At 34.6% G+C, this 14,051-nt stretch overlaps 2 protein-coding genes across 7 annotated transcripts; both read right to left on the minus strand.

The window, feature by feature from the left end:
* Positions 1–260: 260 nt before the first annotated feature.
* LOC131596991 (uncharacterized) lies at positions 261–2,926 on the minus strand. The gene is made up of 3 exons (XM_058869715.1): positions 2,855–2,926; positions 770–1,717; positions 261–308 (listed from the first exon to the last, which is right to left on the minus strand). Exons 1-3 carry the CDS (start codon positions 2,924–2,926, stop codon positions 261–263), a joined length of 1,068 nt encoding a protein of 355 aa, XP_058725698.1.
* Positions 2,927–3,811: 885 nt separating this feature from the next.
* On the minus strand, positions 3,812–12,288 carry LOC131594680 (uncharacterized). Of its 6 annotated transcripts, XR_009281449.1 has the most exons (4): positions 10,152–12,288; positions 9,898–9,965; positions 8,607–9,325; positions 3,853–4,516 (listed from the first exon to the last, which is right to left on the minus strand). XR_009281449.1 is itself a non-coding variant. In XM_058866867.1 (3 exons), exon 2 carries the CDS (start codon positions 9,319–9,321, stop codon positions 8,608–8,610), a length of 714 nt encoding a protein of 237 aa, XP_058722850.1. In that variant the 5' UTR covers positions 9,322–9,325; positions 9,898–10,142; the 3' UTR covers positions 3,856–4,516; position 8,607. The 6 variants fall into 6 exon arrangements, 2 of the variants coding, with proteins under 2 accessions (XP_058722850.1, XP_058722849.1); XR_009281448.1 differs by having other exon boundaries at positions 3,840–4,516; positions 8,607–9,965; XM_058866867.1 differs by lacking the exon at positions 10,152–12,288 and having other exon boundaries at positions 3,856–4,516; positions 9,898–10,142.
* Positions 12,289–14,051: the final 1,763 nt, after the last annotated feature.

A 14,051-nucleotide genomic window follows, 5' to 3' on the forward strand; every position in this document is an offset into this window, starting at 1 on the left:
GACTTTTCGTAATATTTGTAATGAATATTTTTTGTATTGAATGGAGACATGGGCTTTTGAATGGAAATGTGGATTTTGACATGAATAACCTCTTGTGATGGGCTCTAACTTTATTCTGATCAATCCCCATGAATAATTCTTTCAGTAATTCTTGATGATATGAACTAAAGTGTGTTTAAAACTTGGACGCCATCAACGAATCTTTGGCATTTTGAATTCACAACATCAAATAATCGCTTGAATGAATATCTTATCAACTCTCAATGAAATCCAACTTGCATTCTTAAGAAAAACTCCAACTTTAATTCCTAAAACACAAGTAACTTGCACTTCAAGCAACCCAGCAATTTGAAAGACTTATGATGCCTTGATTGTAATGAATCTTCAAGTCAAATATCACGCCTTCACAAAATACTTCCTCAATAAACGACTTTAACCTGATACCTCGGGGAAGCCTTTGATGAAGATAAAGCTCGAAGCATACACCTTACTGCTTGTAGAACCAGAAATACCACATCTTATTAGTTGTGTACGCATCAATCTCATTACGAAACCTTACGCTTCCAAATCCTTGATCCCATGCCTTTTTTTGGATGTTTTATTTGATGAATGAATGAAAAGTCATGTTAATGGCCTAATGGAGATATGCAGATGACATGTGAAGCTAAAGCCAGTTAGAAATTAAAGGGTAGGACAAATTTGGGGTATGACACAAGGGTAATTGTTGTATGTTCAAAGAATTCTCATTATTACAGATTTGATCAATCACCTCAATATGTTGACTAGTTGCTATATCATCCTTGTACTTCATGGTGTTGCGCACATCAATCTTTAGCTCTTCATCATAAACTTTCAGAGTCATTGTGCCTTCTTCAATGTCTATCAAACATCGCCCTGTCTCTATAAATGGCCTTCCCAAAATAATAGGGATCTCCTCATCTTCCGGCATCTCTAGAATTACAAAATCCACTGGGAACACAAATTTGTCAATTTTCACAAGCACGTCTTCTACTATCACATAAGGTCTTTTAACAGAGTGGTCAGCAAACTGGAGTGTCATTCTTGTATCTTGTACATTACCTATCTCCAATCTCTTATAGATAGACAAAGGCATAAGGCTCACACTTGCTCCCAAATCAATTAGAGCTTTCTTGAATGACCTATCCCCAATTGTACAAGGAATAGTCACGGAACCCCGATCTTGCTTTTTCACAGGAATCTTCATACCCTGCAAAATAGCACTACACGTTTCGGTTAGAATAATAGGGTCACGATCGACGGTTCTTTTCTTGGCAATGATGTCCTTCATAAATTTTGCATAAGTAGGCATTTGTTCTAATGCCTCCAAGAATGGAATATTAATCTCCAACTTCTTGAACATCTCCAAGAACTTTTCAAAATTCTTCTCATGTTGCCCTTTTTTCTTGTTCCTTATTGGAAACGGAAGTTTTACTGCCGGCTTTTGTTTTTGTTCAACCACCTTCTCTTTTGGTGTTGGTTCCATCACCACCACATCCTTAGCTTCTACCTCATTTTCTCTTATCTCTAAGTCTACCTCCAACAATGGTTCCTCTTCCTCGTCATTATTTTCAACTACACCTTTCCCTTTACCGCTCCTAGTAACAATAGCGCTCACATTATTATGATCTTTAGGATTGGTAACTGTGGCACTTGGTAAAGCGCCCGGCTGTTGAGTGTTTGCTAACTGCTGTGCTATCTGACTCAATTGAATCTCCAGATTTTTAATGGAGGAACCCGTATTCCGGAAATTACTCCTCGTTTCTTCTTGAAACTGAGAGCTTTGAGCTGCCATTTTTTCGATGGCAATCTCCCAATCTGCTTTTCTGGGGGCTTGTTGCTGAGGTTGTTGATAATGTTGTTGAGGAGGTCTATATTGTTGCTGCGACTGTTGACCTTGATATGGAAGAACCCCTTGTTTAGGAGCACTCCCTGGTTGGTCCTTCCATGAAAAATTCGGATGATTTTTCCACCCCGGATTGTAGGTATTTGAGTAGGGGTTGTTTTGTTTCAAGAAGTTTATTTCCTCCACTTGTTGAGCTGTAGCAACACACTGAACAGTAAAATGAGGTCCTCCACATATTTCACACCCTACCGGTTGACTTGCTTGAGCCGGTTGAACTTGTGCTACTGTTTGTTTTTGAAGACCCATCTGTTTCAATCTCCGCTCAACTTCCGCAGCTACCTGATCTTCAATTTTCACAACTTGCGTTGACAATTTCATATCCACTAATCCTTTAGGTTAGCTAACACTACGGTCATATAACTCCAAGTGTTCATTGGCCGCAATAGCTTCTATGATTTTTTTAACACTAGTGGCTGTTGAAAAGTTGGATGAGCCACCGGATGCTGTGTCAATAAGTTGCTTAGTCTTCATTTTAAGACCGTTCAGAAAATTCTGCATTTGTTTAGTGACATCCATGTTGTGAGTTGGGCATGCCACCAATAACCTCTTGAATCTCTTATAAGCATCTCCAAGTGATTCTCCTTCCTTTTGTTTAAAATTAACAATATCATACCTCTTACGGATATAAACAGCACCAGGGAAATACTCATTCAGAAAGGTAGACTCCATTTGTTGCCATGTGGTAATACTCCCAGCAGGTAATGAGTAGAACCACTCTTCAGCGTCATCAGCTAACGTGAATGGAAACATAACCAACTTCTTGGCTTCTTCAGAGTGTCCTTCTATCTTCAGAGATGTTGTCATAGTAAGGAACCTTTGCAAATGCTTATTAGCATCTTCATTTATTCTTCCTGAAAATGGTTTCTTCTCCAGTTGTCGAATCGTTGCTGGGTGTAGCTGAAAGTGAGCAACATCGACCGGTTGATTTACAATTGTCATTCGTCCAGCTAGAGCATTTGCTCCACCATAATCACCTAACAGCCTTTCTACGGGAGCTGCCATTGTTTCAGCCTCTGAATCTGAATGCTCAGAATGAATAGAGAGGATTTCCTCGTTATCAGATTCCGAAGCTGTCAGAATGTCTTCTAACGCTTCCAGTCGCTCTTGCTTTACTTTTCGAAGTCTAACTCGTAGTGATCGTTCTGGCTCTGCGTCAAAAAGAAATTTTGCTGAGGCCTTACCTCACATAAAAAGATTAGACCATTTGTTAGTGATAAGCAAATGAAATATCAGAAAAATAAAATAACAAAAAATAATAATTTTAGTTGCAGAGCAACAAAAATTCAATTGAACTATTCTTCAACTTATAATTTGGCAGTCCCCGGCAACGGCGCCAAAAACTTGACCGGAAAAATAGCAAGTGTACTATTTTTACCGATGTAGTAATAAGTGGATTAATTTTCCCAAGTATCGAACTCGCGGACTGCGTAGGAATTATACGTTTTAGAATAGTGCAATGGAATAAAAAGTCATTGGGGTATTTGAATTTGATTATTTAATTGAAATAACAGCTTAAGTAAAATAAAGTGCTTAAATGTTTTGACTAATGAAAAAGTATGAAACTAGTTAGGATAGATGTATGAATTGCTCTGTAATGAAATAATTACCAATTAACAGATTGACTTTAGAAATTCTCGACTATCGACACCGAACATTGATTTCCCTAATTCCTTAGTGAAAACTTCTTGAGATTAAAACCCTCTTTTAATTCCTTAACAAGATAATTATATCTCAAGATTCTAAAAGACATAGCCCGGATAATTTGATCGCTATGCATCAAACCCTTTTTCCTAAGTAATTCTTAATTATAGCGTTATGATTAAAAAAGCATTGAGGTCGTTTGTCCGACAAAACCCCAACCGTAAATCAACACATATATTTTCCAATATATAGAAGCAATAAGAACTTTTAATCATAAACTGAATTTCATAAAGATAATCCGAAAATAACGGTAAAGATTATTCAGTACATCACATAATCCAGGGACATCAATCCTAACAAGTAAAAGTTTAGTTACTCATGGCAATTGTTAACATAACAATGATTAAAGATGAAGACATTACAATTGGTTGATGTAACACCCCTTTTATACCCCAAAAATAAATAAGCATATAATCAGAGAATAAGCATGCATATAATTCAAAAGGGCGTCACATCGACGTTTTCAAAAACTAAAAGCTTTTAAAAACCGACAGCATTTATCCACAATATACAATACACCTGGTCATTCCAAATAACACCTAAACATTTAATTACAATTCATACAGAATATGCATTCACAGCGGAAAGTACTAAAAATACTCATGTATTACATAAAATGATTCATGTCCCATACCATGATCATATCTCAATAAGTATCTCAACATAAAATAAACCATAATCATAATATTTGGCTTAAAAGCCTTCCGAACAACAAGTAAACAATGAGCAGATTCACGAGTCATAATATAATACATAAACAAATAAAACATGAGTTCAACACGTCTAGTCTACCCAGTGTTACATGACCAGAGCATCGACTCACTACCTAATCTCCAACAAACACAAAAGAAACTCCAGCTAAGTCTCGCAAGAGCTACTAAATGCCAGAACCTGCATGTCGCCAAACGAGGGCAACATTAAAACAGAAGGGTGAGAATACAAACCATTATGAAGAAAGTATAATAAGATACAATGGTTAAATCAACAATTATGGGAATACATTATACTTATTTAATCATATAAATTAATACTAATCAATATAATCACATACATACAACAAGTATAAAAGTATAATACCTCAATGCTATATTCTCAATTAGGCACATAACCATAATTATCACATAATCCCACGTTTAACCAATTATGTATCCAAACATCACCCATTCTAAATTATCAACCAATAAAATGTCACTACAACACCAAGTGTACATAATCAATTACCAAACTCATACACATAGCATTACGACATCAATGCACATAATCAATTGTTCACTCGTACACGTATCACAAAGCATAATGCACATAATCAATTATCACAATCATGCATATATCACGACAACATAATGCACATAATCAACTATCACATAACTCTAATGTGACTCAATGAAACATGTGACACTATGCATGTGGTACCAATGTGAAATTCTAAGTTTCACCGGCCTCCGATTCATATCTCTAGAATCTAAGCCACACTTCCGATCCGGACAAGACCAAAGTCCACCAATTGTAAACATATAGTTTACGGCTTCCGATTCACTCTATAATCCAAGCCCGCTTGTGTTTCAAAGCAAATCCACCTGTGTTTCAAGGCACACTATGATATGAATGTATGTACAATATCACAAATATATGCAATTAAGATCATCTCTACCATCTTAACTTTCCGCATATCTCAATAATTCAACTCTATGAATTATCCACCAAATGTACACAACATTCACAACACACACACACACACACACATCATTCACATATAAGAGGACAATTAATCAATTACGATTCACACAATCTAATTAACACTAGTATCCATACTATCTCATGTTAATTCTCATTTTGCCAATTATACATGAATACACACTTTCAACATCAAACAATTAATAATTAATTTAATGCCAACCAACTAACCATAGAAATCAATATTCGCACAACATCATGGCATATACATATGTTATTCTCAACATACATATTCAAGCCAAAACACAATTACGGACGAATCCTCAAAATATCGTAATCTACCGACAAACCGAATAATCGATCCAACTTCAAGTATATTCCAATCAATTAAACTCATTGCAGTTAATTTAACTATAAATTAAATCAACCAATTAATAATTACACTACATTAGTTCCAAGTTTCTAATTCATTTTCTATTCTAAAGCCAATATTTAATATAAAAGATATTCAAATTCATACTATTTCGGTCGGTCCGTAAATATCACATTTTCAACAAAATAACACCACCATGTTAATCTACTAGTTAAACTTAGCTACCACATAAATTTTCATTAAATTCCGGACAACTAATTATACCGTTTAATTAAGCTATTTTGGTCAAACGGAACTGTTTTGAATTATAGTGAAAAAAAATAAATAGCATTTCTACAAGAATAGTATAAAGGGGCGAAATTCACATAGGATTTGCATGTGGGTTACTTTCTTTCTTTTTCTGATATAGGGAATTGTAGAAAATATGTAGTATACTTGTACTACAGTAAGTGAAAGCCACTTATATCACTTATTTATCTCTTTGCGCTACAGTGAATGATGATATGCATATAAGCACTTGTATCTTTTACTACACAGTAAATAAATAGGATATAATATAGTCCACTTTCATGTTACACTACAGTAGTATAAGAAATATATATCACTCCTTTTTTTTTTATGTTCTCGCTAAAGTAGGTGAACAGGGTGCATAGCATAGAAACAAGTAGCATCCCCATATGAAAGTAATATAAAGAAACGAAATATATATCATTCTAATAATCTCCCAATTTCACCAATATATCAATTCCAACACAATTAATCATCACAAAACAAAGATTATTTATCAAAATCTAACAATTTCAAAACCATAAAAATTAAGGATTTCAACCTAAACATGTTTCTACCCCATTGACCCAATTAGACTAACCCATAATAATAAAGATTCTCCCCCTTACCTCTTCATTTTTTTCTGGAACCCTAGCTTCTCCCTGTTCTTCCCCTTTTCCTCTTTTCTTTCTCCACTTTTCTTCTATCCGTGAATGACCCCAAGAAAATGATATGTCACCCTAACTCCCTTCACTTCTTACTATCATATTATATTATTTGGGCTTAAGAATAATACCCTTAGTTTAATTATTAGGCCCAATAAGACATAGTGTTATAATATCTCTATTTAGTTCAAATAAATTATATAACACAAATAAACTAATTAGACACCAATATACACACCAAGTTAAATTAATTAATTAATTAATCATTATATCACATAACAATTAAATAAATAATTAACATATCAAATAATTAAATAAATAATTAACATATCAAATAATTAAATAAATAATAGTAATAATAAAATAAATACTAATAAAAAATCGGGCTGTTACAACTCTCCCCCACTTAAAAGATTTTCGTCCTCGAAAATTCAATCGACACAACCATATCAACACCAAAACCACATCCACTCTCTCTCTCTCTCTCTCTCTCTCTCTCTCTCTCTCTCTCTCTCTCTCTCTCTCTCTCTCTCTCTTTCTCTCTCTCGATTCATACCGATACAAAACGTTGTACACTTACGACCACGCAAAGCTTCAAAAGATATCATTCCAATACTCGAATGGAATACCTTGCAAACACACCGTTCTCTCGATGTCAAACTTAGCAAGTCTCTCTATCCGATAATCCATCCTCACCGGAATAAAATAAGCGCATCTCGTCAACCTATCCACAATGACCCAAATCGCCTCACAGTTACTCGATGTCCTTCATCCAAGATTCTCTTATTCAAATCTGAAACATCAGAAATACAAGCTTGATCACGACATCTCATAACTCCGTTCTTCTCAATTCGAAATTATCACCTTTTTCTTGATTAATCAATGTCATCTCATCAACTAATACCAAATCCAATTTTGACTCTCTCTAATCTCGTCAAGAATACTACAAGTAATTTTCAACATACCAAGTTAACACACGAAGACGTCGCTTCACAACCAAATTCAACTCTCTAAATCGTTCCAACGATTTCCAATTCTTGAATTCTCAACATAACTTATAAAATTATTTCCTACTCAATGCATCGGCCACGACCTTCGCTTTTCCAGGGTGGTAATTCAAACTAAAGATTAGAATCCTTCGAAATTCTACTCGTCTTGTTTACCTCATATTCAACTCTTGTGATCACTCAACACATCAAACCTTGATCCAAACAAACAATGCCTCTTACACTCCAAAACAAACACAACGACAAACAACTCCAATACATACATCGAATAATTCCTCTTATGTACTGTAAGTTACCTTGAAGCATAAGCTACCACTTATCGATATCTGCATCAACACACCTCAACTCGAAATCCCATATCCAAGAAAATTCACTTCTTCCAACCAAAACTCATATTCAGAAAGCTTTACATGACCTTCTTCTCTTTCAGCACCGATAACACAATCCTTAAATGTTCAACATGATCATCGCCACTCTTAGAATCAAATATCTTCAAGAAAAATTACCTCACAGAACCTTCTTTCTTCTTACTCGACAAACAGGCATAACTTTACGACCGTACACTCATAAAATGAACCTCTTCTCAAACAATTCCTCAAATCTACTCTCCAACTTCTCCTTAGTCGTTTTACATGCTACCAAATTAGTAAGACAAGTCTATCTCGTTCAATACGATATCGTCTTCTATCAACAATAGATTAAGGGTGATCAAGTCCTCAATTTGTTAATAGACAGTCGACAATCATAATGAAACATAAACCTCCATTACTAAACTACAATATCGTCCCTTCAGAACTTGTACTAAATCAATTCCAAAATCTCTACCAAAGATGCTCAACGGATAATTCAACACACAAAGAAGTAGGACAAAACTCAAAGCAAGTGTATCAATAACCATACTTCTACGTATACAGATAAAGCAAGATCCAAACTCGTAGCATAATCCAAAGAAATGAAAGAATGCATCGCATCATTATCAATAATAAAGCACGTACCTCAGATTAACTTATCCTTAGAAGTAGTCTCAGCACCAAACAACGCAAACACTCTTCCTTTCGCTTGATCCTTCTTCGGCTTATCGTACATGGCACAATTGTGTCCTTGCTCACCACAACTGTAGCAAATCCTACTCGAACCAACTCCACAATCAACAATTTTGTGTCCCGTCTCGCCACACCTGTAGCACTTAATCAAAGTAGAAGCTCCTCCCCCACTTGGCTTCTTGCTAAAACCCGATTGTTTCCCCACGTCATCATACGGTTTCCCACAGACTTGTTCTCTTCCTTGCTTCAAATCCAGATTTCTCACTTCTTTCTTTCCACGCACATCTCCTGGAAAATAGTTTTCCAAAAATACATCACGGAAAAGAGTCCAAGTAACTTCAATACCTTCTATTTCAAATCTCGGTACAGTATTACTCCACCAAACGTCAGCTTCTTTTGTCATCATGTGAGTACCAAACTGTACCTTCTGTACATCAGTACAACTGACGACTTGAAAGATCTTCTCAATTTCTCTCATCCATGCGTGCGCTTTGTCTGGTCCATACCCTCCTTCAAAGATCGGCGGGTTGCACCTTTGAAAGTCTCCAAAAGCACGAAACTCATCCTTTCCTCCATAACCGACATTCTCTTGCGGCGCTTGTCCAATCGCACCAGTCCACCTCATCATTGCCTCAATATTAATGTCAACATTCCTTCCCGCAGCCATCGTCCTAAACAACCAAACAACCAGACAAAACAGTATCGATCTTGTCAAATACACAAATCAAATACAACAGGATTAGATAACATTAACGACTATTGACCAACTGGTCGACCAGGCTCTGATACCACTAATGTAACACCCCTTTTATACCCCAAAAATAATTAAGCATATAATCAGAGAATAAGCATGCATATAATTCAAAAGGGCGTCACATCGACGTTTTCAAAAACTAAAAGCTTTTAAAAACCGACAGCATTTATCCACAATATACAATACACCTGGTCATTCCAAATAACACCTAAACATTTAATTACAATTCATACAGAATATGCATTCACAGCGGAAAGTACTAAAAATACTCATGTATTTCAAATGATTCATGTCCCATACCATGATCATATCTCAATAAGTATCTCAACATAAAATAAACCATAATCATAATATTTGGCTTAAAAGCCTTCCGAACAACAAGTAAACAATGAGCAGATTCACGAGTCATAATATAATACATAAACAAATAAAACATGAGTTCAACACGTCTAGTCTACCCAGTGTTACATGACCAGAGCATCGACTCACCACCTAATCTCCAACAAACACAAAAGAAACTCCAGCTAAGTCTCGCAAGAGCTACTAAATGCCAGAACCTGCATGTCGCCAAACGAGGGCAACATTAAAACAGAAGGGTGAGAATACAAACCATTATGAAGAAAGTATAATAAGATACAATGGTTAAATCAACAATTATGGGAATACATTATACTTATTTAATCATATAAATTAATACTAATCAATATAATCACATACATACAGCAAGTATAAAAGTATAATACCTCGGATTTGGATCCTCTGCAGTGAATTATCTACTGCTTCCATTCAGCCATCAATCTTAACCATTCATCTATCTTTTTCACACTTTTCAAAACAACATCATTTTATCTAAATAAATTTTATCAATTTTCAGCCACTAGATGAAGCATGAGAGGGAAGGCATAAGAAAGGAGCAGGAGAGGATCTATTTCCATAATACCTCAATGCTATATTCTCAATTAGGCACATAACCATAATTATCACATAATCCCACGTTTAACCAATTATGTATCCAAACATCACCCATTCTAAATTATCAACCAATAAAATGTCACTACAACACCAAGTGTACATAATCAATTACCAAACTCATACACATAGCATTACGACATCAATGCACATAATCAATTGTTCACTCGTACACGTATCACAAAGCATAATGCACATAATCAATTATCACAATCATGCATATATCACGACAACATAATGCACATAATCAACTATCACATAACTCTAATGTGACTCAATGAAACATGTGACACTATGCATGTGGTACCAATGTGAAATTCTAAGTTTCACCGGCCTCCGATTCATATCTCTAGAATCTAAGCCACACTTCCGATCCGGACAAGACCAAAGTCCACCAATTGTAAACATATAGTTTACGGCTTCCGATTCACTCTATAATCCAAGCCCGCTTGTGTTTCAAAGCAAATCCACCTGTGTTTCAAGGCACACTATGATATGAATGTATGTACAATATCACAAATATATGTAACTAAGATCATCTCTACCATCTTAACTTTCCGCATATCTCAATAATTCAACTCTATGAATTATCCACCAAATGTACACAACATTCACAACACACACACACACACATTATTCACATATAAGAGGTCAATTAATCAATTACGATTCACACAATCCAATTAACACTAGTATCCATACTATCTCATGTTAATTCTCATTTTGCCAATTATACATGAATACACACTTTCAACATCAAGCAATTAATCATTAATTTAATGCCAACCAACTAACCATAGAAATCAATATTCGCACAACATCATGGCATATACATATGTTATTCTCAACATACATATTCAAGCCAAAACACAATTACGGACGAATCCTCAAAATATCGTAATCTACCGACAAACCGAATAATCGATCCAACTTCAAGTATATTCCAATCAATTAAACTCATTGCAGTTAATTTAACTATCAATTAAATCAACCAATTAATAATTACACTACATTAGTTCCAAGTTTCTAATTCATTTTCTATTCTAAAGCCAATATTTAATATAAAAGATATTGAAATTCATACTATTTCGGTCGGTCCGTAAATATCACATTTTCAACAAAATAACACCACCATGTTAATCTACTAGTTAAACTTAGCTACCACATAAATTTTCATTAAATTCCGGACAACTAATTATACCGTTTAATTAAGCTATTTTGGTCAAACGGAACTGTTTTGAATTATAGTGAAAAAAAATAAATAGCATTTCTACAAGAATAGTATAAAGGGGCGAAATTCACATAGGATTTGCAAGTGGGTTACTTTCTTTCTTTTTATGATATAGGGAATTGTAGAAAATATGTAGTATACTTGTACTACAGTAAGTGAAAGCCACTTATATCACTTATTTATCTCTTTGCGCTACAGTGAATGATGATATGCATATAAGCACTTGTATCTTTTACTACACAGTAAATAAATAGGATATAATATAGTCCACTTTCATGTTACACTATCGTAGTATAAGAAATATATATCACTCCTTTTTTTTTTATGTTCTCGCTACAGTAGGTGAACAGGGTGCATAGCATAGAAACAAGTAGCATCCCCATATGAAAGTAATATAAAGAAACGAAATATATATCATTCTAATAATCTCCCAATTTCACCAATATATCAATTCCAACACAATTAATCATCACAAAACAAAGATTATTTATCAAAACCTAACAATTTCAAAACCATAAAAATTAAGGATTTCAACCTAAACATGTTTCTACCCCATTGACCCAATTAGACTAACCCATAATAATAAAGATTCTTCCCCTTACCTCTTCATTTTTTTCTGGAACCCTAGCTTCTCCCTTGTTCTTCCCCTTTTCCTCTTTTCTTTCTCCACTTTTCTTCTATCCGTGAATGACCCCAAGAAAATGATATGTCACCCTAACTCCCTTCACTTCTTACTATCATATTATATTATTTGGGCTTAAGAGTAATACCCTTAGTTTAATTATTAGGCCCAATAAGACATAGTGTTATAATATCTCTATTTAGTTCAAATAAATTATATAACACAAATAAACTAATTAGACACCAATATACACACCAAGTTAAATTAATTAATTAATTAATCATTATATCACATAACAATTAAATAAATAATTAACATATCAAATAATTAAATAAATAATTAACATATCAAATAATTAAATAAATAATAGTAATAATAAAATAAATACTAATAAAAAATCGGGCTGTTACAGTTGACTCGGAATTGATCTTCAATCGCGGATGCTCTTGAAGAGTTCTTCGCTTCAAGCCCTAGTGCTCTCAATCTTCCTTTCACGTTTGACTACTATCAAAAAGTGCTTTTTTCCTTTCCAAACGGTGACTAAATAACTCTCAGCAAATATTCTCTTATGAAAAGTCCATTATGCCCCTCCTTAAGTGACAAAGTCCAAAGGTTTAAAACACAATTTTTTTTGCGCACACGTCTGACACGACCGTGTCATGGGACACGGGTGGCCGTGTCAGACTTCTGAATTCATGGTTCCAAGATTTTGCAATATTTTCCTTCAGCAAGTGTGACACGGCCGTGTCACAGGACACGGGTGGCCGTGTCACAGCTCTGTCTCGCCAAAAACCACTTTTCCTTGACTCGAATCTTGCCCTGTTCCTGCAACACTTAAACACTACCAATACAAGATCAAAAGCAATAGAAAAACCAACATAAACTAGAAAAGATAACACATCAAACTCAAATATGAAATTACGCAAAACTAGAAAGAACAAGACTAAAACGATTAAAACTACCACGAAATGAAGTGTTTTTCCATTGATCAGAACATAGAAACGAGGTGAAATTGGTGGCCGATCAATAACATTATTTAAATACATGTTTAACCCTTTAAGATGTGTGTGAGATTTGTCCAAAAAATATATAAATGTATGTTGAAGCAAAGAAAAAAACAAATTTTTGTTTGAAACATTGTCTGAGTTATCTGACATATGTGGTATGAGTGTCATACGAGTGTCGGAGATTGATTAAAAGAGTGTCAAAGCAAATAAAAAACTATCTTTTTAGGGGACACTTGTTTGACTTTTCCGACACTTATTTGACTTTTCTGACACGTGTCGTACAGGTGTCATACAAGTGTCCGACACTGACGCGTGTCCGACACTGACGCGTGCCAGACACTGCGACACACCTACTCCTAGAGGTGTCCATGCTTCTTAGATTGTGCCTCTTGAATTGTATTGTTTCGTTATTGTTTTATCTATTGTAGCTTTATACTCTAGCTGTAAGCATAGTTCCTGTTTGGATTATAGATTCTTTATAGTCGTGGGTTTTTACCCTTACTTATTGTTTTTAAGTTTATGTATATTTTTCATGTAGATTAGTTGTCTGTTTCTCAGTAAAATTATCTTGTGATTATGGTTGTGCTACTTTTGATTATATTGCATCCATGGTGATAATATTGTCAGCAAAAATCTATTTCTCTTGTATATCTATGTGATATTTTATTTGATCTTGAATTCTTCATAGTAAATTGGGACATTGACATCATAAGGGATAACCATATTTTATCATTTTGCTAATATTATATAGTCTTTCTATTCATGAAGTCTATTTGTTTAGTTGGGTTGAAATATCATGTATTTGAACATTAAA

This window comes from Vicia villosa, linkage group LG4 (genome assembly GCF_029867415.1).
Source record: "Vicia villosa cultivar HV-30 ecotype Madison, WI linkage group LG4, Vvil1.0, whole genome shotgun sequence".
Classification (NCBI taxonomy): Eukaryota; Viridiplantae; Streptophyta; class Magnoliopsida; order Fabales; family Fabaceae; genus Vicia; species Vicia villosa.

Bases quoted from the DNA above. Each gene is read 5' to 3' on its own strand.
- LOC131594680 (XM_058866867.1), bottom strand. From the start codon at position 9,321: ATGGCTGCGGGAAGGAATGTTGACATTAATATTGAGGCAATGATGAGG.
- LOC131596991 (XM_058869715.1), bottom strand. From the start codon at position 2,926: ATGGCAGCTCCCGTAGAAAGGCTGTTAGGTGATTATGGTGGAGCAAAT. The intron at 1,718-2,854 runs GTAAATCAACCG...CAATTGAGTCAG, and splicing joins TAGCTGGACGAATGACAATT to ATAGCACAGCAGTTAGCAAA. The intron at 309-769 runs GTGATTGATCAA...CTTGTGTTTTAG, and splicing joins CAACTAGTCAACATATTGAG to GAATTAAAGTTGGAGTTTTT.